The sequence below is a fragment of the Pinus tabuliformis genome, chromosome 5_2 (assembly GCF_031772625.1).
Source record: "Pinus tabuliformis cultivar Carrire ecotype Pingquan chromosome 5_2, CPIR1, whole genome shotgun sequence".
NCBI classification, from domain to species: domain Eukaryota; kingdom Viridiplantae; phylum Streptophyta; class Pinopsida; order Pinales; family Pinaceae; genus Pinus; species Pinus tabuliformis.
In genome coordinates, this window is record NC_142306.1 from 644,624,566 (window position 1) to 644,648,019 (window position 23,454).

The 23,454-nt window shown below is 36.0% G+C and overlaps 1 protein-coding gene across 1 annotated transcript in view; it reads right to left on the reverse strand.

The window, feature by feature from the left end:
* Positions 1–3,842: 3,842 nt before the first annotated feature.
* Positions 3,843–23,454, reverse strand: part of LOC149160686 (uncharacterized) — a 28,519-nt gene continuing 8,907 nt past the window's right edge. Inside the window, exon 2 of the mRNA XM_089434685.1 lies at positions 3,843–4,164. Coding sequence (XP_089290811.1) covers positions 3,843–4,164 — 322 coding nt within the window. The remainder of the gene's footprint in view (positions 4,165–23,454) is intronic.

Below are 23,454 nucleotides of genomic sequence, written 5' to 3' on the forward strand. Positions count from 1 at the left end.
CCGATGCTTTGTCAATTGTTGCCGCTGAATAAGCGCCCGCATACTGTGATAGCTTTGTTAAGTCATCGGAGGGATCCAATTCCTCCTTCCATACTACATTACCCGTGACTGTTTGTTCTGGAAAGGTAGAAGGTTGATCAATCCTTCGTCTTTTCCTTGATCGCTTCACAACTGCTCTATGCCGTGGGCTGTAGAAAATGTCCAAGGGAGGAATATCTTCCACTTGGAGGATAATTTGATCGGAAGGGTCTTTAGGAATTACCTCAACATCCTGGGAAATGGGTGGGCCGCTGGTTCCACTTAGAACCTGAGGAGAAGTGATGTCCTGCATATCATTTGTCTTAGAAGTGTCCCCATCTTTTGAACATTCCAATCCACTGATGATGGAATGAAATTGTTGCCATTCTTGAAATAGTTTGGGGTCTATAGTAGTGTCCACATTGACATCGGTGGTTTGTTTCTGCTGCTCTTTTTCCTGCTCTTTCCTCTGTTGTTCTTCTTGTTCCCTTTTCTGCCTATCTGCCAGTTGTTTTTTCTGTTTCTCTCCTTGTTCCATTTTCTGCTTTTCCTCTAGTTCTTTCTTCTTTCTCTCTTCTTGTTCCATTTGTGTTCTCTGTTGTTTCTCGGCTTGTTCTTTCTTTAGCCTCTCTGCTTGTTCTTTTCTCTGTCTTTCTGCCTGTTTCTTCTTCTCCCTCTCCTCCTGTTCTTTGAACTGTTCCTGAACAGGTCTGCTTGATGATGTCGCTGGGGTTGTTGCCAGTAAATCCAGAGGCAGAGTTTGCAACCTCTGTTCTCTGAGTTTATTGAACTCAGTTAATCCCTCATCATTATATCACATCCTAGCGAGTTCTTTAGCATGACCTATTGATTTGGAGGCAACGAACAGGTCATCAAACATATCTTTCTGATGCTCAAACCTTGTTAATTTGGCCTGTTCTAATGCATTGTAAGCAGTCTTTTTTGGGTCGTATGGTCTGTTTGGGATCGTGGCCAGAGTTAAAGACTGAAGCTTCGTGGCTTCCTTTTCTGCATGTTTAAGATCATGCAGAGTATAAACACCACATCTGAAGGGAAAAGATGGCCATCCCTTCTTCTTTTCTCTTTTGAGAGTTTGTGTAGTACTCTCAGCCATGATTTGATATGAAATTTCCCTTGCTAGCAGCTTATCTGGAACATATAGAGGAAGAACATGTGGGTCGGCTTCACTGCCGAAAATTCTGATATAGGTGAAATTTTCTTCTCCAAACCAACTTGCTACTGCTGGTAAATCAAAGGAAGCTTGATAGGAAATTTTTGAAATGGGTTTATCAAAAATGGAATAGTAAATGGGCACCATAAAACCATTACAGATTTGATACAGGTGGTGTTTATAAGAAGACTTCCACAATTTTTGATGATATATATGAATGGGTGAAGGGTCCTGTGCAGTCCACCTCCACCCGAGAACAGGAAATTCGGAATTGAAACAAAGGGTGTCTAATATATATGCACTATAGTAGAACGGGGGCATTTTCCTTTCTGAAACAACAGTCTGAGATCTAAAATCACGAACAGCTACTGCTAATTTATCCGAAAGAATAGTAGCCCAATCCATAATCCAACTGTTTACTGCTGCCTCCATTAAAGGAACCATTTCAATGGTAAAATTGGCAGAATCATGCAATCCCCACAACCTACACATCATAATCCCTGCATAACAATAAGGAGAAGCCAAAGAATCGACCGAGTACTTACCAGAGGATTCGTGCTTGTGCTTGTTGGGATTTTGCCTCCAATCCTTGATAGGTTCAGATTCGATCTCATTCTCGCTTGCAAACTTCTCCAGGAAGGCCTTGTTATATATTTTCTCTGGCTCAGGCAAATGATACATTTGCCTTAGGTCATCTGGCTTGAATGATCCGAAATCCTCCCATCTCTGGTATTAAAAGTTTTGTCCAAAATGGGGATTTCTTCAATCGCCCATCGCACAATGTCTGTATAGGGAAGAATCTGTTCTCTGGCCGCTATCCTATGAAGGAAAGAGTCGGCCAAATCTTTGAGAGTTGCATCAGACTTCTTGAGTAAGTCCACACTAGCTTCTGTCACTGTCTTTTCTGGTTGCTTAGTTTCAATTAAGTTATAAGTGCCTTGCCAAGTAACTCTGGTGAGCCCCGTGCATGTTGTATCGGATATTAGGCCCTTCCTCTTGTTTTCGGCCGCTTGTCCTGCAATTGGTGTTGCGGAAGCACTTGCAGTCTTCTTGGACTTCTTTCCCATCTTCTCAGGCCTAGCTTCTACGAATGAATTCTGCACAAAGAGGCAATTGGGTGTAATACACAGAGATAGCGATGAAAAACTCTTAAGTGATACAGCACATATGAATAGATGCGTAACTGAAGGATTTAGCTTTTAAAATGGGCGCGGATACAATCCGTAAAAAGATTTTAGGACATGATCTTATTAATCAGCCGTTTTCAATCTGTCATTCCTTAAATGCCCATTATATCGTTATTTGGGTGAACGATTCACTTAAGCATGCAATGGTCGTTTTGGCGGTTGAGCATAGATGAAGGATTGCGTGAGAGATCAAGCTTTTATTACAAATGAATTGTGCCATCCCATCACTTAACGGCCCTTCGTTGAAAACCGCGCTTTATCAGATCGAAATCAGGGATATGATTAGTGTGCTTTAATGGTGTGTATTGGATATCACCGATCGTCGAATGCGATATCGCATTGGCGAAAAGCTTTGAGCGCAATAAGACTTGGGCGAGATTGTCGCCGATACCCGATTCCCGATTGTGCATCGCATCGGGACAAGTCTTTGGGAACATCACAACTGTTGTAGCGTGTCGCCGATCGCCGAATTCGCCGAATGCGTATCACGTCAGGACTATTGGCATGGGGCATTATAACATGTACATGGAATATCGCCAATCGCCGAATGCGCCGAATGCGCATCGGCAGAAAGCTTTGGGGTGCTTAATTGTAATTCATGTGTCATTGCGATATGCGGTCTTGCGATCGCTTTATCGCAATGACAAATCATTACATGATTTCTTTTTAAGGGTTTGTCCAAAAAGTTTTATAAAGTGCATTTATTCATTTATTGGACTTTTTTGGATTACAATAGCATTGATACCAAATTAAATTCTAAAGGGACCCATTTCATACGTTAATATTTATAAGTAAAGATGATATGAAATGGGGGGTTGTTGTAGAGCACAACACTTACCTAACAATATAGGGAAATCCTCCATTGCATGGTCAAACTGAGTACAATAGCGGCATGACAGTCGCATCGGGTTCGGGAAGTCTCGCGCGTAGTGTCCTGGTCCTCCACAATTGTAACAAATAACTTTCCCTCAACCTCTACCAGGTCCTCCTCCACCTCAGCCTCATATGCACCCCTGATACTCACCTCGCGCTCCTCCAACGCCTTGGTCCAGAGGCCGTGTTTCTACCTGCACCCTGTATGCAGGTGTCATGTCCATAATTATTTTGTAACTACGAAAATTGCGCTCGTCATGACCCACTGATTGACAGAAGTTGCAGAAGAGTTGTTGCAGTGTTTGTACAACTTTCTGCAACAAATGCCAATTGTTTTTTGCATGTTTCATAGCTACCTAATAGATAGCACACCATAGCACAGGTCCTGTACTTGGCCCTGCCGCAGCTTCTGGCCTCAGAGGCATTGGTCCTCCTACTGCAACATAATTTGCGAAAACTAGACAGTGATCTTTGTCATGCCCCTGACTTTTTCACTTTAGGCACCATACTTCTTCACACGCCTCTAGCCGAGTTGTTTTGTCCTTTTTCAAACTTTGTATTTAGAGGCAAAGGTTCTGCAACTGCATATGAATCTATTGAACCCCCATATTAGCATCTTGTATTGATGTCTTGTGCAATCTCATCACGATTTCCAGAGCTTCCACCTGGGTCCTGATCTTTTGTTGTGATAGCACAACTCTTAGATGAGGCAACAGCGAGGCCACAAACCATTCACGATGCTGACCATTAGTCAGATTCATGTTGACTTCATGGATCGTACACGTCATTCTTTGATCCAAATCCCAAGGCGTCTCTCCAGGCTTCATCATGATCACCTTAAATCCCACAATTGATTCCGCCTCAGACTTAGGTCTACTAAATTCCTTATTCAACACAGACTGGATATCTTCCAATCTGGATGGCAGATTATCAGTGCAGTACTTAATATACCAAGTTAGTGCGCGGTCCTGAAAAGCACTAACTAATATCTATTTCTTCATTTGATCATTCGTGATACCCTGAGATTCCCATACAGCCTTCGCGATGAACCAAAACTGGTTCGGATCTTCATTTCTTACACCCTTGAACACAGGTAGCTTTATGGAGTTTGCCAAGTTGAATGGTGGTAGGGATGGCGATGGTGTGGGTGAGAGGGTAAGAAGTGGAGGTGAGGATGGAGGTGGTGTGGGTGGATGAGGTATTCGCGGGAATCCCTGTCTTATCAACTGAATAGCGCTCAGCGGAGAATCCTGCGCTACTCCCTCGTCGTCACTCAGAGGAGGTTCAATCAGTGGGCTATATTCAGGGCATTTTCTTCCTCCGTCTCTGAAATTTATTCCACTTCGCATAGCCCCAAACATCAAGGAAACTGCATAACCCTCTTTTCACATAAGAGCATCTTAACCCAAGTATTTAATGATTTCAAATACTTACCTCGCGGCCCTTTGAAGAAGCGGTGCTCTGCTTCATTGTAACTGGCCAAAGTATTGACTGCAAACTCTGTCACAAACCCTCCTATGATATGGTCGAGCCAATGATCGATGGCACGCACGATCTTATCTTCAGAGGCTTCCAATTTCCGCACTAACTCCAGGGTCTAAAGAGTCGGACCGTCAAGCCTCCACCTCCCTTGGTCCTCTGCCAACTTTGCGATCCACTTGTATAATTCAACCACAAAGGAACAAAAGAAGATTTCATGTATTTCTGTGTATAGATATCTTTCCAACCATTTTTCTTTCATCAATCATGGATTCATGTTTTCTTGCATCATGAACTTGTGGATTTTCTATCTAACCAGTCTTCAATCTATTTCTTAGTTGGATTCCAATGATGTGATATCACACATCTCGTTATGCAGATCCTGGTCCCAACAACGGAATCATTTGGTGGCTTGATGGGACCTGACTCGGGTTCAACGTTAAGCAACCAAGCAAATCCCTACACTACTAGCCCTTTCGGCATCAATCCGTGGAGTGCAGACTGAAGTCTCACCCAAAGCAGTATGGGGGGATGTAGGAACCAAGTTTCCGCACCCTGAGATGGTTATGATGTCATTTATTTTCCCTAACCCTTCCTTCACGTAGACCAATAAGCCTTTTAGGGCTTATCACGGTATGTCTCTTATTCATCCTTAAAGCCTCCGCGAAAACCTTTGATTATCCTTTGCGAACCCTAAATAGATAGATCAAGCACTTACGTGCCTCTGTAATTACTCTTACTTCTGTATTTACTTAGATTCACTTAAGTATTGGTTAACTTTAACATGCATTATGGTTATCTTCGCATAAATAGATATTCTTACTTGCATTCATATGACAAAGTAAAATACATAGATTCGTGCATTAATATAGCATTAATTCATAACCCTGTATTCAATATAACATAATCACAACATTCATAACAGAAGTAAAATAACGCATACACAGATAATTCCAGAATAATTCTCTTTATTGATAATCCAGATTTCCAGTACAGACTCTAACTACCCTGCGCACACAGCTGCAGGGGTCCGCGCACTCAGTTGCGGACTTCTACCCTAGGCCTCTGCGCACTCAACTGTAGAGCCTCTTCCTACGCTAAGACTCTTCGCTCTTAGCTCTCACAGACCCATAAACTTACTCAGAACTTTACTAACAACTTGTGACTTAGCTTCCTTAGACTCTTCTAAGACTCCCTTCTTATACAATCCCATGGTCCACGAACCAAGGGAGGATCTCATCAAACCGACACAAACTATCTAACTAAGGGTGGAAACCCCTTTTTGACTGCTTACATCTTCATGATCTGCGGCCACAAAATGCGGAGACTTTACATTCTTTACACAAAACTTGGGCCTTTAGCCCCAAAACTTGGGCTTTTAACCCCAAAATTCACCCCAGGGGACCCATTCCCAACAACTCACAAGGAACCTAACTCTCCACATGCATGGGGTGAGCATCCAATTTTTCCACACAGAACCTCTAGTTTCTCAACATTCTTTTGACATACTCCAAGGAGGCAAAGATGTTGTACTTCTCTGCCCATTTAGCCCTCGGTACCAAACCCAACAACATCTTCATTTTCTAATGAAGTGAAACTGAGTTCAACTACTACTTCTTTCTAACCCTATTGTTACCAAGGTTTGGCACCCAACTTGCCAGGTCCTCAAGCAATTCAGAGTCAAATATGGATTCCCTCTCCTCCCCATCTTTTATCTCTAACTCCTTTATTTCTTGGCACGTTTCTGGCAGAATTGTGTTGAAATATGTCACCACAAATGATTCAAATGGATATTGGTGGCCACCTACCTATTCCACTTGGACCCCCATCATTGTTATATATTAGTTTCCCATTTTTCAACACAGTTTCCTATTTCGAGAGTTTTCTATTTTTAGTAGTTTTTGGGTCCTCAACTTTCGAAGCCGTTTTGAGGCCCTAAACGATGTTTTTTAAGGAAACAGGAAAACATGAGTCATTAATTGATGTTTGCAGTCGAAATTTGTTGTCCTTGGATATACATTTCTAACAGGTTATCATGTGTGACGAAAAAAGATCGTATGCCAATGTTACAACCTCGAGAATTTGACGTTCCAACTAGCCCCATTGGTACCTATACCTTTTAGCGCTTCATGTCCTAGGGTTAGGGTTTTGGATGTTTAGGGATTCTCATTGTTTCTTCATGATAAAAAGGCCTCTGTGCCTCATTGTAACACAATTCAGAAGGCATGTAGTCATCACATCTCTTCTCAAAGATAAGCTACCATCACTTGAGCTAGTTTGTAATTTTGCATGTAAACAATTTTCAACATTCACTATTCATTAATTGAAGTTGGGTTTTGTTGTATCTTTGTGTTGTTGTTTAAATATGTATTTCATTTAGTTCCTTAAAAAACCTCAATGAGTGGTTTCAAAGCTGTCTTTTTTTCTCTGTTTTTTTATGCATGTCCCTAATGAGGTCATGGTATAAGGAGTTGGGACTTGAACTAGTTGAGCCCTTGCAAGACTGACCTCGCCAACCCCGATGGCCTCCCATGGTAGAAGAAAAGGAAGACGATAGAGCAGGAGATCCTTTCAAATTTTTTATCGAAGAAGCCCTCGAGCGACAAAAGAATGAGATGATGGATAATTTTTTCCAAATCCTTCAACAGATGCCAACAGGCAAAGCATCTTCATCAAGTAGTCACTCGGTGGAGGCACTGCCCCCTTTAAGGTATAGTTAACTTTGAAATTCCTAAATTTGAAGGCCAGATAGACACATATGTTTTAGATATATGATTAAATCTGATAGAAGGATATTTTTCAATCCACAATTTTTCCGATAGAGAAAATATTACTTTTTCACTTCTCAAGGCCACCCCCCATGTCAAGGATTGTTGGGAAACCTGTTGTGAGTAGAGGGACAAGGAGGAACCCTGACTATTTTCAACTACACCCTCTTTGGATTCTTTCTGAGATGCCATAAAGGAACAATATTACCATATTGGGAGCTATGAAGACAAATACATAAAATGGATTACACTATGGCAGGAAAGGGACCAAGAAGTGTAGGAGTTCATGAATATCTTTCATACACTATGCACAAAGCTAGGTATCAAGGAATCTAAGTGACATCTGGTGTTCAAGTACTATGGTTCTCTAAAAAAGTACATCTAGGAAGGAATGGAGTTCCTGGAGATCCCCTCATTTGGTGCAACGTACCGATATGCTATCAAGATCAAGCAAAAGTTAAAATAGAAGAAGTGAGATTTTGGACCTACAAATACAAAGCAGGGTAAACGCACCTCCAAACCGTAGAACAAAGGAAAAATCCAAGGTGGAACGACCTAGGACAACCCATCAAATTTACAAGCAAAGACATTAGAGAAATTTTAAGGTAAAAAATGGGCCTCAAAACAAAAATGTACAACAAAACTCAAATTTATAAGAACGAATAGGATTCAATATGAAGATGTCAACCATGGGCCTGGATGATTCACCATTTTTGGAGCAAAAAAGTAAAAATATAAAAAAATAAAAAATAAAAAAGTTATTTTTTCAACTCATAGTTTCAAATTATCTCCCTATGATTTTACTCAAATTTTGAGCAAGAGCACTTGTTGGATGCAAAATTAAATTTTGCATCCAAGGAGTTCCCATGTTTCATACTTTTGATGGACCCTACTACAAAAATAATGTTAAATAGATGAAAAAACATCAATGCAATCATTCTTTTTCATGTAGTAGGTTCCATCGAAAGTATGCAACATGGGTACTCCTTGGATGAAAATTTAAATTATGCATCTAATGAGTGCTCCCCCTTGAAATTTGAGTAAAATCATAGGGAAGTAAGCACGAGACAAGTTGAAAATACAAGTTGAAAAGGTACTTTTTTCTTTTTTCCCTCCAAAACTTGATGAGGTAATCTATTCTTACTTTATTATTTTCATTATTATTTTATAATATTCCTTAGGTGGCCCATTTTAGACCTCAAAATTTTCCTAATGATAGAAATGGGAAGATGAAGAAATACACAGGGAAGTGGTGTAAGTTCCATAAGATCCCCACTCACAAAACAAATGAATGTCATGTGAAGCAGTCATTGGTGGCTGAGCTACAAGTTTCAAAGTCAGATGCATGTTATGAATCTAAGCCAAAGCCTAACAAGGGGAAATAGATAATTGATGTAGAACCTAGTACCATTGTTTCCACTACCAAGGTCAAGAAGAGTGAGCCTAAAGATCTGGAGGAGGGTGAGTGTCTCTTCCACTCACAAATGTGGGCGATGGGTTATCCACTGCAGTTCATTATCGATAGTGTAGGTCAAAAGAACATCATCTTAGTAGAGCTTGTTAAGTGATTGGATTTGCCAAAAAAAACAACACCCACATCCTTGCACCTTCAGGTGGCTCCACCGAGGTCGAGATCTCTGCATTAGCCAATAGTGTCGCCTTCCCTATCACATCAAACCTTTCACATACGAGGTATTGTGTGATATTTCTCTCCTTGAGGTTTATGATGTTTCATTAGGACAACCATACTTGTGGAAGCATCATGATGTGTATGAATCAAGACCTCGTATTATTATTATTAATTTGGGAATAAAACTATATAGGATACTAGAGGTAGCCACGCCTACTGTCATTTCTTTGATCTTTGTTAAGAAATGCTATAAGATCATCTCCTAGACTGGGATTTTTTTTTCTTCCTAATTCGGTCTCAAAGTAAGGAGAAGATCATGACCACATCCATGGTCCCCATAAAGAGTTCCTCTATGCAGTAGAACATGTTGATAAGGTCTTGGAAGAGTACTAGGACATATTTTCCTACCCACAAGGGTACCTTTTCACTATCATATCAAGTATTTGATTGATCTAACTCCGAAAGCACCTCTACCTAACGGGCTGATCTACTACCACTCTCTTATAGAAGATGAGGAAATCAAGTGGCAGATCCACGAGATACTACAAAAATGGCACATTTGATGAAGTTCCTCAGCTTGTGGGAGCCCAATTATACTCATACTAAAGAAAGATGGGACCAGGAGACTCTGCATTAATTATCATCCACTAAATAAAATCATCGTCAGGAACAGATTCCTGATCCCATGAATTGATGAACTTCTTGAATAATAAGATTTACTTGAATTCTAGCTATCACAAAGTTCCAATAGAACCCACAAATGCATGGAAGACTTCCTTCAAGTCCAAGGAGGGTCTCTTTGAGTAGTTGGTCATGCCTTTCAGGTTAAAAAATGCCCCTACAACTTTTATGAGTATGATAGATGACATCTTGTGGAATTTCACCAACTCATTCATGGTTGTATATCTAGATAATATCTTCATCTTCAGCAAGAGTTGGGCAAAGCACTTGCAACATATTCAGCAATTTCGTCAAATCTGCAACAACAAAAGTTATGTGTTAGCCTAGAGAAATGATCCTTTGGCATGGACCAGGTCTAACAACTTGGCTACATAAGATAAAGGTGTGGATGTGGATCTAACTAAGATCCAATTCATTCAGGATTAGCCGACCACAATGACTCTAACAAAGCTTCACAACTTCTTGGGCCTTGTCAATTTGTATCGAATATTCATGTTGGTGTCCTCTCATATCACTTGGCCCTAGAGTTAAGTTACCAAGGGTGGAGCGAAAGCAAAGGTTTTTTGGTCGAAGTCACAATAGAAGGAATTCATTGAACTAAAACATTTCCTTTTCTATGCACCAGTCCTCACCTTGTCATACCTACAACAACCATTTGAGATTGAGACAAATGCCTCAAATTATGTTATTGGTACAATCCTCACTTAGCAAGGGCACCCAATGGCATATCGTAGTGAGACTCTGACATTGTTCGAAGGTACCCCACCTATGATAAGGAAATGTATTCCATCGTGCAGGCATGCCAAAAATGGAAACATTATATTATGGGGAAGGAGACGATCATCCACACGTATCACTGACCCCTTCATTTATGCAGACACAAGGGAATTTGTAGAATGATCACCATAAAAAATGGTCCACATACCTACAACATTTCCATTTGAACATTAAATATAATAAGGGTAGTGCCAATCATGACACAAACTGCCTCAGTCGACCCCTGATTGTGGCACTAAGCATAGTTCTGCACTCTTGTGGACACATGACCTCTAGATGGTTGCATCTATATGAAAAGGAATCATAATTCGTCGACACCTACAAGATGTTGATGGTTGGACAACCAATTCAAGATGTCCACCTTCAAGATGGATTATTGTGCTATCTCATACATCTTTGTGGTCCTTCAAGCGAATGTGCCAAGCTGATTTGGTAAGCGCATTATATTTTGGTAGCAGAACACTTTGGTGTGGAAAAGATAGTGAAAATATTGCAAAAGTATTTTTATTGGCAAAAGCTCTAACAGGATGCTGCAAAATATATTAGATCCTGCACTACCTGTGCCATCGCCAAGCCAACCATTAAGAAGCAAGGCCTGTACACTCCTCTACCTACACCTAGCTGACCTTGGGAATCTATCTCCATGGCCTATATGTTTGGCCTTTCTTCTACCAAGCATGGTAATACTATGTATTTGTGGTCCTTGATAGATTTTCAAGATGGCCCTATTAGTGGCTTGCAAGAATAGTATCACAACAAAATCCAATGCCAAACTCTTCTTCGAATGAGTGTGGGATCTTTTCAAAATCCTACAGAACATTATATCAAATCGGATAGCAGGTTCTTTATTACATTCTAGTCGAGCCTCTAGTCATTGTTGTACACCAAGCTCACCAAGTCGATTGCAAGCCACCCCCAAATTGATGGCCAGGAAGAGGTCGTCAACAGGATGATAGTGCACATATTCGTATAAGCATCTGCGAGCATGGAATGAGAGTCTTCCCTATGTCCAACATAGCTACAACAAAGCTCTCCATAGCTTGACTAGCCACAACCTATTTTAGGTGGGCTTAGGATTTCAACTATTATGTCCCATTGATGTTGTAATCCCTCTTGCAACAACACTAACATAATTTGTGCATGTTAAATCTAAAGTTGATAAGGCCATCAAGTTTATTGAACACATTTTCCAGCTGGTTCTTGATATCCTAGATAAATCCAATAATAATCACAATCAACATCATGATCAACATTGAGTGTCACATAAGTTTTAAGTGGGCAACAAGGTTTGGCTACATTTGTAGTTCAGGAATGCCTTGCCGGAGCCCATCAGAAGAATCCACCACTACGATATGGGCCTTACACCATCACCAAGGTTATGGGTGACAATTCTTTCAGGCTAAGTATCCCCCAATTCCTTGGAATGCACCCAATATTCAATGTGGATCGCCTTCAATCATACTTTCCACCATTATTGGATACCTTAGACATTGCTAATAAATTGACACCAATAAAGCTCAACCCAGATTGCATTGAATAGACCACAATTGATCATATCATGGAAACATATATTAAGAACACTCACTAACAAAGGATCAATCTTTATCGATTTTTCAAAGTTGGTCAGCTCATGCACCAAGGCAAGTGGCTCACCAAGGACCAAATTCAACATGATTTGCCTCACCTCATGGAGGCACTCAATGCAATGGGGGCCATTACTTCCTAAGGGGGGATTAATGATCTAGTTGGATATTGGTATCTACCCACCCGTTCCACTTGGACCCCCAATACTTTTTTCTATTAGTGTCCTATTTTTTATCATATTTTCCTCTTTTTGCAGTTTTCTATTTTATTAGTTTTAGGGTCCTAAGCTTCTGGAGTTGTTTTGAGGCCCTAAACAACATTTTTTTGGGAAATGGGAAAATGTGAGTCTTTGAATTACATATGTAGTTTAAATTTAGTATCCTCAGATAAACCTTTCTAAGGGGCTATTGTGCATGCCAAACAAAGATCGTATACCAAAGTTACAACCTTGGGAAGTTGACATTCGAGCTAACCCCATCAAGGTCGATACCTTTTGGCGCTTCATCTCATAAGGTTAGGTTTTTGGATGTTTAGGGTTTCTCATTGTTTCTTCATGATACAAAGGCCTTCAAGCCTCATTGTAACATCGTTCAGAAGGCATGTAGCCATCACATCTCTTCTCAAAGATAAGCTACCATCATGTGAGCTAGTTTGTTTTCATTTTGCATGTAAATAATTTTTGGCATCTTCTATTTATTAATTAAGGCTATGTTTCACTGTATCTTTGTGTTGTTGTTTAAATCTATATTTCAGTTTGTTCCTTAATAAATATGGATCGATAGAATCATGGGTAAAGAGCCTTGCCCCCCCCTTGTCCAGGCTTGGTTTTGTCCCCACCACCACATCTACTCCTCTGTCTTTGTCTTGGTGTCATCTTCAAGTCGCAAAGAGACAACTCCATTTATTTGTGGGAATTTACCCTACTTGTAAAAGGACACACAGATCGACCCAAGCCCACCTCAATAAGATTCAGACACCAACATACAATCTCATCAAAATAACACCAAACGAAGGGCTAAAGTTTTGGCAACAATCCATTATAGAAGGCAGAAGGTGACTCTACTTCATCTGCAAACTTAAATACCTCAGCCATTAGAAAAAATAAACCCCACACCAAGAATACTAACGAAAAATATCCTAGTGAGTAGAGACACAGTGTCAAACCCCACTCACAACACTAGATGCGGTAAACAAATAAAACCATCCAAGTTTATTCTTACCACAAAATTCAGCTAAAACCACCACTAGAATCAACATGCCAACACAAAACTAGACACCTGATAACCCTAAAATAATAAAAATAAATATGTGACTTCAATAGGAAATTGGCAAGCCACGACTGAGACACACACCCTTTGAGAACCAAATTACCACACAAACCTAGTAAGACATGTATCAACTAGATAAAAGACCATGCCAAATGAAATTGACTCAATGGCCATGTGATCCATCCTAAATTGTGATGGTTCAAGCTTTGCCTCCTAGCGTGACCCAGGTGTAAATTCCACTAGTAGCTCCATGCACCAAAGGGAAAGAGGCCTTGATATTTATCCACACCTTATGTGAAACATCGACTCTTTCCACACAAGGGCTTCTTCCCACCTCACCTTCTTAGTAGGAAACTCCAGGGGGTTGAGGTATCCCTCTCAACTCTCGCTCTCTCCTTGCAAATGGAATTGCTAGTTCTCAATGTCATAACCAAAGAACCCACCCAAATGTATATTTTCATGCTCATGAATGTGAAGCACCTGCCACCTACCAACAACATTAAAAACATGATTAAGTGCTCAAGGGTGGTGGGCACGAGGCCCTAGACCTTGTCCCTTCTACCATAACACCCCCATCAGCCATACAATATCTATTATATTAAAAAATGATAATTTAACAATGATTTAAAAGTTGATAAATAATAATGTAATTGTTTTATTTTAAACTAATATTATTTTTTTCTTATCAAATATTTTATAAATTATAATTTTTAAGAAAATGTTATAAACAATAAATTTTATTTAAAAGTTTGAATATATCATAAATGGACTTAAAAATAATATAGATAATATATATTAGTAAATTATTTATGAGATGTACCCTAGTTAGGGTGGGAAGGGAAGTGGAAGTGGAAGGGGGTGATGTGGGGAAGAATGTGTCATCACTTCAAGTAGTAGAGGCCACCTTCCCCAAGGAACAGATGTTTGGTAGCCAATTTAATTATCATACTCAAGCAAGTTCATACCATCCTAAATGTAACTGTGATGGGCTCGCAACTGAAGGGCTCATATCTTGAATGTCTTATGGTTTTCTAGGTTAAGCTCATGATATTTGTGTGCACTCTATTAATATGCTTAGATTTATTTCCTTTACTCTTTTCTATTTTTTTCATCTCCACAAGCTATTTGGTTGAGTTTATGGAAACTTGTTATTTGTTGTCCCTGTGTGTTCTCAAGTCTATGTGTTGTTATACCAACTTTTTCTTGGGAGAAGGACCAGGTCCTTCTAACCTATATCCTCATTTCCTCTAGTTAAGGAGACCTCTCTCTTAGTTTTCTTTCCCTTCATTTATGACTCCTCTTAGATCTCAGTTCTTGGCATGGTGTTAGTAGTATGGAAGCATCACTACTTTTGATGGATGCAATTTCTTTATGGTTCCTACGAAACTAGCCAATGATAGGTCTTCCGGGGCATCAACTAGCTCAAGTATTTTGTCTAATAAGTTCTTATTCGTTGGTTGGTATTTCTTTTACTTTTCTTAGGGTCATGTTAGATTTTGGAGTCATCCTTTTTTCATACAGTGGGGCCTTCTTTTTGCTATATTTACCCTCTCTTAATGGTTATTTCTATGATTTTGGGGGAGTATGTCTCTACCTCTATCCTCTTAGGACTATTTACCATTCTTTTTACTTTCTCTTTTGGAGGTTTTTCTCACACTCAATTGGTATGCTTCTAGATTCTCTTTTATACTTGGATTCATTTCTTTGAATCTCATCCTAATGCCTATACAACGGGTGCACTCAAATAGAAGATATAGGAGAAGAGGGGAATATAATGGTTCTCACGCTTACACTAGAGCTTAATATTTAGACAAGTTATATGTTTGCAAACCCCTTCTAAAATCTAACAAGAAATCTGTGAGGCAAAGGAATACATTATTAATGATAGAAAAAACCATTAAAATTTTGAATTCATTGTCACTATTACTGATTGGGTGCCTAATACAAGCCATAGTCAAGGAAGACAAAACTAGTATCTCAATATATTATGGCCTCTACTAGCATCTGAAGTCACTACTAGGAAAAGTTTTCCTTGATAGGAATAACACTACAGGTGAGCTCCTTCTTATAATGAAGGAACTCCAACTACATTTTCATGATATGGACAATTTTATGACTCATTTGGTGATCGTTATGTTGCACAGCAAATGACTAGATCCCAAAGATAATCCTAGGTGCCCTGAGCCTATACAAGTCTCTACCTCATCTTAACTAGCCACATGAATAAAATTATGATCAGAGTTGTTGTTTTATGGTTATGGTATTAGTTTTGCTTATCTAGACATTGGGTTTATGTTAGTTGCTAGTACCTACTATATGGTTGATAAGTTTATGGCTTTTAGAGTTCTAATATATATAATTATTTTTGGGGTAAAAAATTGTAATGCTTTACCTTTGGTCTAGGTTCCCATGTATTAGATCATTGTACTTGACTCTATTTTGATTAATGAAAGATTTTGATTCTCTCTCTCTCTCTCTCTCTATATATATATATATATGTGTGTGTGTGTGTGTGTGTGTGTGTGTGTGTGTGTGTGTGTGTGTGTGTGTGTGTGTATGTTATGTTAAGGCATTCCTTGTGTAAAAGTCATTATTAACTCAAAACTCCATAGGTATAAAAACAATCCAGGCATGTTAAGTCTAGATGCCAATGATTTTATTGACTTAAATATCCCCGAGTCATGGTTTCTTATCCAAAGACTAGTCCCAAAATTCCTAAACACACACACACACACACATAAAAATACTTTCTAAATACAAAATCAAGTTTCTTCATCATTTAATAATTTTTTTTTTTAATGAAAATCAATCTAGATATCATTCCAAAAAGTGTTTATCTACAATAATTTTCTTACTAACTATTTTACAATTTTGCAAATCAGCCCTACTTACTTCCATAAACTCTACTTCAAATTATCCCTTTATACTTTAACATAACAATATAATAATTATAAATATTCTTAATTTAACTATATTTAACAAAAAAAAAAAAAAATTAAATTACAACATCAATCTCTAGTTCGGTGAGACTTCATTTCCATGACCATTACCACTTGAGCTACCCCTTGCAGATATATATTAATTCAATTTTATAAATTAAAATTAATTGAAATTTAAAAATAAATAAAAAAATATTAAAAAAAATTAATTAATTAATTTAAATATATTTAAAAACACTCACCATTACCTCACCCCATCATCCAAAGTCACTCATGTTTCATAAAAAAAGACATACCTATTAACTAACCCTCCCCTCATACGAATTAAGAGTCCCCTCCACGTGAATGAGGCACAATTAGTTAAATAACGCGTTTGGAAGACTTTATTTATTATAACCATCGAGTATAAGAGAGAGGAGGGCTGGCGACCAACTTTACTCGATTTGGTGATTAATTGTGTTTAATAAAATTTTAAATAATGTTTAATATATATATGAAATTTATATATATATTATTATTATGAATTTTATTTTATTTTATATATACATATAGTTTATTAAAATTTAAAAATATATATATTTAAAGTTATATCATTTTAATTATGTTTTTAATTATTTTCTAAATTTATGTAAAAAAGGAAAATGAATATTTAAAATTAAAATTAAAATTTAGATTTAAAGTTATATTTTTGAGATTTTATTTTTATGGAAGAATGAAAAATGTGTAGGCATAGTTTAGTGTGAAAGAGATTTGAAAAGAGAATTATTCAAATTTGATATCGAAATGGAAATCTAGAATTTATTATATATTTATTTTGGATTTTATTTCAAACTCAGAATTTTATGGGTGAGTATGGGTTATTTTTATTATATATATATATATTTCTTTTTGCAAAAATTTTACCATGGGCAATTTAATAATTAATTGATTGAAGATTTGAACAAGAGATTAATGGAAGAAATAACTATATGTTTCCTTTAGTTATAAAAATGATTATAAATGTAATTTTACTGAAAGTTATAGATGAAACTAACTTCCAAAACTTTACGAGAGGAGGTAGAAGATCGTTCCAAGGACTTTTTTGGGCAGAATGGAGGATAGTGGTGTATCTGAGATGGATTTTTTTTTTTAAGGCCATCATGTACTTGATACAATGGTGTTGTTCATTGTGGTTGTGAGATTTTTATTTCATAATATCTATTTCTTTCTTTTCTTTCTCTTTTTGTGCGTTCTTTTTATGTGAATTTTTATTTACTCTTTCATTGTGTAGGTTATTGATATAACATGATTATTAAATAATATTACATGCAACAATGATTTAAATACTAGAAAACTACTCCTCCTATTTTATTTTTTATTGTTAATTTATTTTTCATTTTTCATCTCTTTATTTTATTTGTATTGTGTGGTGATTAGCAATGCTTTGACATGATCATATTGGTTAATCTCATACATGGTAAAATTGGTTTAGTTTTGTCAATATTTACTATTTAGAAAAATTAAATCAAATAATTTAATTGTTTTGTTGTAAAATGAGTAATAATATCACTTGATGTCATATTGTTTCAACTACAACATTTCTATTAAATGAATTTAAACCATTTTTTTCAAACTTCTGTCTTTTCATTTTACTTTTATTTTTTAAATTTTTACTAACCCTTATGTTTTGTGAGAAATTTGATCTATTGATTTAAAATTCACTTAATCATAATGACATTTTATTTTTAATAAGTTTTCACATGTTATATGCCTACCACTTCTATTTCCTAAAAAGCATTATTTATTTAAAATACTCTTTATTTAATAATTTGACATATCTATTTGTTTAATTAGAAAATATATTTAATCTACATTATTCTACAACAACTATTTAATTTACATTAGTATCAGGGAATATCCTCTAGGTGAAAGAGAGACCAACCATTATCACCTAGAGTAGGAGGATGTAAAATCTTCAGTAATACTGTCTTATGTTGTCGTGAGTTACTTAGACATTACAATAATAATTACATATATATAGTGGAGAGATGCTTCAGAAGCCTATTTCATGAGAAAATCACGTGTATCTCAACAGAAAATCATTAGAGTATCCGCATTCAACTTCAACCCGAAGACCAAGGTGGATAAAGATCCAGTGTATTGGATAGGTGATGTGAACAGTCTTCTCCTCATCATCTATCGTGGCAGAATTTCCTTCTTAAATTTAGAGTAATCCCTCAATTCCTCACACTATATCATTGTCAAAGAACATACCAAAATGCTCTTGTATCACTCTTCTCACAGACCTCAGGAAATCCTTTCCACACATTCGCATCATTTGATCCATACTCTGAGCCATTCACCCATTGTTCCATTATCTCTTTGTCATCACGCTGAGTCTCCCTCCATTAGTGCACTTGCTCGAATTACTACTCTCTGTGCACAAAGAATCAAAAGAACTCCAGCGATCCCCACTGCCCTCACTTACCAAAGCACGAGCTCACTGTTGCCTCCGCTACCATATCGCCCCACCGCCTCACTAGAACTGCATGGTTGATAAATTCGAGATCTTCTCTCATCAACTCTCCATCATCAATCCCTCTTAGCTACTCTGTTTCTCTGAGTGAGAAAGAAATAAATGAACAGCAGCCCAATACCAATCTAGCAGCCCTTTTCAACCCTGAAGCCCTTAGAACAACCCAGTTCAAAACCAACAATGCGCCCAACAACAGCAAGAAAGTCTTACAAAGCTATCCGACATCACAAAGGAAGGGGAAAAGCAAAACAAACAGCAGAAAGCAGAGGAAAAGCATCTACAAGATACACAAGAAGCACTACAAAATCACAGAACAAGAAGGTATAAAGATGGAATTCAATCCAATAGAGAAAGCAGCCAGGAATGATGAATGTGCCTCCTGTAAGGCCAATAAGTTTATGATTAGTAGGTTCCAAAAAACAATCCAAAATCTAAGAACAGAGATGAAAATGGAATTCAACTACCAAAAAGGGAATATGGAAAGCTAGAAAGCAGAAATACTAGCATTAAAAAACACATGTGTGCACTTAGAAGAAGTTGTGGCCTACATCAAAAACTCCACCCTGAGCCAGGAGGGAGAAAATTCGGTCTGTCAAGGCAAAAAGCAGAACTCTTATCAAGAACACTTAGTAAACCAACATTGAGCATCTTCAAATAATACAAATAGATTTTAAGTTTTATGCATTGTAAATTTATCTTATTATCAGGCCAATATGTACAGCAGTATTCTAGAATAGTTATAGGTAGCCATAGAATGCTACCTATAGAATTTTGGGACTCAAGCATAATATTAAGGACTGTGCTCCCAATTTTCTTCCACAGCTTGACTCCAACCTCCATCAAATATAACAAGAGATGGCTCGTTTTCTTCTTTTGGAAATACAATCAATATCCAATCTTATCAACAAAAAAAATTACATATATATATATATATATATATATATAACTTTCATTTCAAAATTGATTACCCATTCCCTAAAAAAATTTCAGTCTCTCAAATAATTTGTCAATCCTTCTCATTCACCTATATTAGTATCATTCAAACACTTTAAAGTTCTTCAATATCATTGAAACACTTTAACCTTTATCTTTTTAGGATATAGTTAATCCATCATTTTGATCTTTTGTCTTCGACCTTTCTTTTTTATAATATTATTAGTTAATTATTTTAATCTTTTATATTATCCATTTATTATTTTAGTAGAATAAAGTATTTTTATTTAAAAAAAATCAAATTTCATTTAATTCACACATATTTTTGTAAATTATAATTAATTAAGAATAAGAAAAAATGAACACTAGACCTTCTCACTCATATTACTACTATAACCATTTCCTTCTTTATAATGGAATTCAAGGAATTCTTTTGATCCTTTTTCAATATCCCTCTGATCAATGAAGGCCTCCATCGGTTTCATAATACTAAGTAAGGCTTCTTTTAGCTTGGTTTTCTATTTTGGAAGAGCTCACCCATATAGTACGATTAAGGCTTCTAAGTTAATAGGTGGAGATCAATGAAGGCCTCCATCGGTTTCATAATACTAAGTAAGGCTTCTTTTAGCTTGGTTTTCTATTTTGGAAGAGCTCACCCATATAGTACGATTAAGGCTTCTAAGTTAATAGGTGGAGATCAATGAAGGCCTCCATCGGTTTCATAATACTAAGTAAGGCTTCTTTTAGCTTGGTTTTCTATTTTGGAAGAGCTCACCCATATAGTACGATTAAGGCTTCTAAGTTAATAGGTGGAGTGAAGAAACTCATTAATGTAAGATTCCAAGTTTTCATTGTCGAAGATTCCCTGAACTTTCTACTGACTCATTAAAGCTCCAAACCTAGCTTTCAGATTTTTTCATTCATGCTGACTGTCACTGGCAGTGTCCAGCAAGAACATGAAATTTTCAAGAATTCCATTAAAACTCATAGTGGCAGTGTCCAGCAAGAACATGAAATTTTAAAGAATTCCATTAAAACTCAGTGTCATTCTAGAACGTGAAATTAATATTAAAGAATTCGTCGTGGAAACCGGAAGGAAAGAAACCATCCAATAAACCTTTAATCAATTAAGAACATGCAATTTCAAAGCGTTGGGCTATAAACCAATTACAAAGTCAGAATGGCAATAAATCAGGTAATAAACCATGATAAAATTATCTCTCCAATAATGATTCAAATTTGCAACAATAATGATTCTAATTGCCATTGCAAATTATTAAATATTTAAGAAATTTAGTCTATCAGTACTCCCATTATTAGGTGAAGAGGTTTGATCTTTATAAATTTTATAGTTAAATCTCGGGCAAAACCATATACACCTGAAAATTATTCTGACACAATTTCAGAAATCTAACCCATAAGAATAAAAATTTCTTAGATATTCTGAAGTTAGTTGACTCAAACATATTTTGGTGCCAAAACTTAGATTTGTGACATACTAACCCTCAAACCATTCCAATTTGTGGGTAAGATTATTGACTTTTCAACTTAGCTGGTCGTTATCCAATAGAATATTAAGCATTTGTGATCTAAAGCTTTATAGTTAATATTAAGCATTATGTAGTAAGTCAATAAATTTCTGGAATAAATTGGATAAAAAGAATATGATATTCGCTAAAAACTATGAAAAAATTAAAATAATCTTAATATATTAATTTCTTTACATTTTGTCATTAATTTTTTAAATTTGGTTTGAGTATACATTAACTTGTCCTTACACATGATTGCCCTGTGTCTTCTTGCAACAGACTGGTTGTCACCAATTTTACACAACCCGTGGGAACTCAAAAACTATAAACTTTGGTTTTTCTTTAAAGCCAAAACTTTTACACAACAATGCAGATTTTGCTTTACAAAATGTCAGTGGCAAAAAACTCCCATCCAACGATTCTATCTTTGCTCTCTCATTTCTTCTCAACTCATTCTGGTTTCTTTAAATAATTTAGTAAAGAGACTTATTTTACAGTCCAGTATAATATATAACACAGTATCCGTCCATCATCAAAATTGAAATTTTATTTATATTGAAAAAAAATATACCTAAAAATAGAAATATTTTAACAATTTCCCTGAATCTGAAATAACCAGCCTAACCATTTTAACAATTTCTCTGAATCTGAAATAACCACTGTGACCATTATTTTCAGACCTTTACTTTAACAACATCACGTCTCTGATGGGCACTATTCACACTAACTCATCACCCAAACCCTTCCAATCTTTTTCTTTTGCAGCAACCACATTTCATAGTATCCTAAAAAGTTCTTACGTTACAAAAAAAAATGGAATTGAAGTGAGATGTCTAAACCAACTTTGTATAATAAAAAACATTTAACGTTCAGTTGAGATGTGTAATTTTAACGGATACAGCGTTTCTAATAAACAAATAAGTAAGAAAGGTGATTTTATCCTTTCTAATATTTGATAAATAAAAAAAAAATAGAAAATATAGTAATTAAAAATAGTATATTAATGAATTAAATGACCAACAATTTCACACTGACATCCTTGATAGGAAAGATAGCTCATTTCAAAAAAGGAAAATGATTACAGTGACTCAGGTATGGGATTTGAATTTGTTAATCGGTTTTGGAATTCCAAATTGATGTGGTTTTTAAGGTCAAAATTTGATGATAATAATTTGCTTTTCATTTTTATAAATTATTTTTATATAAGATATTAATTTTTTATATATAAATTTTATTTTTTTATATTTTAGTTAATATAATTTTTTATAATTAAAAAAGATTATTGGTTAAATTTTATTTCAATTAATTACTGATTTTTCTTTAATATTGATATTAAAAAATGGATGTTTTTTATTGATATTAAAAAATAGATATTTTTTTCTTATTAATTTTGTTGAGACAAAATTTTAACAATCTATTTTTTTTACTATTATTAGTTTAACATTAACCAACAAGTTATAATGTTTAACTTTAAAGAAATAAAATATTATTTTTCAATAATATAAAAAAAAAAAAAAAACAACAACAACAACATTTCATTGGACCATAACTTGAATATTGAGTTAAGAGGTGCATTCTACAACTAGTATCATGTCCCTTAAAGTAAAATTAAAATTTTCTCTAATAGAAAAGTAATGTTGCCTATAATAAAAAAACAAAAATGATGCATGTTTAGCTACTTATAATTAAAAGCATTATAAATATCAATAATCCCAACCTCACTATGGTAACTGGATTTGTTGATATTACAACCCAATGTGGTAAAAATATTTTAGTCACTCTCATATCAACTTTAAAAAGACATAATTTTATTAGAAGTATACAAAATTGAGTAAGATGTTTAAACCTTGTACTTTTTAAAAATATGTCAAGACATCATTTAAATAAACTATTTGAAGATCTATATTAACTAATTTATGTTGAGATCAACTTCATGTATATCTAGATACAAAATTTTAACCAGTCTACATCCACTTAATTATGGATCTACCAAGTGCTTAGAAAGGCCAAATTTCTTTTCACTTTAAAATAGGTTAGCATCTCAAGATTATTGATCCCTCTAGGGGCTTGGGAGATCCTGAGTTAAGATGGTTCTTTGTAGA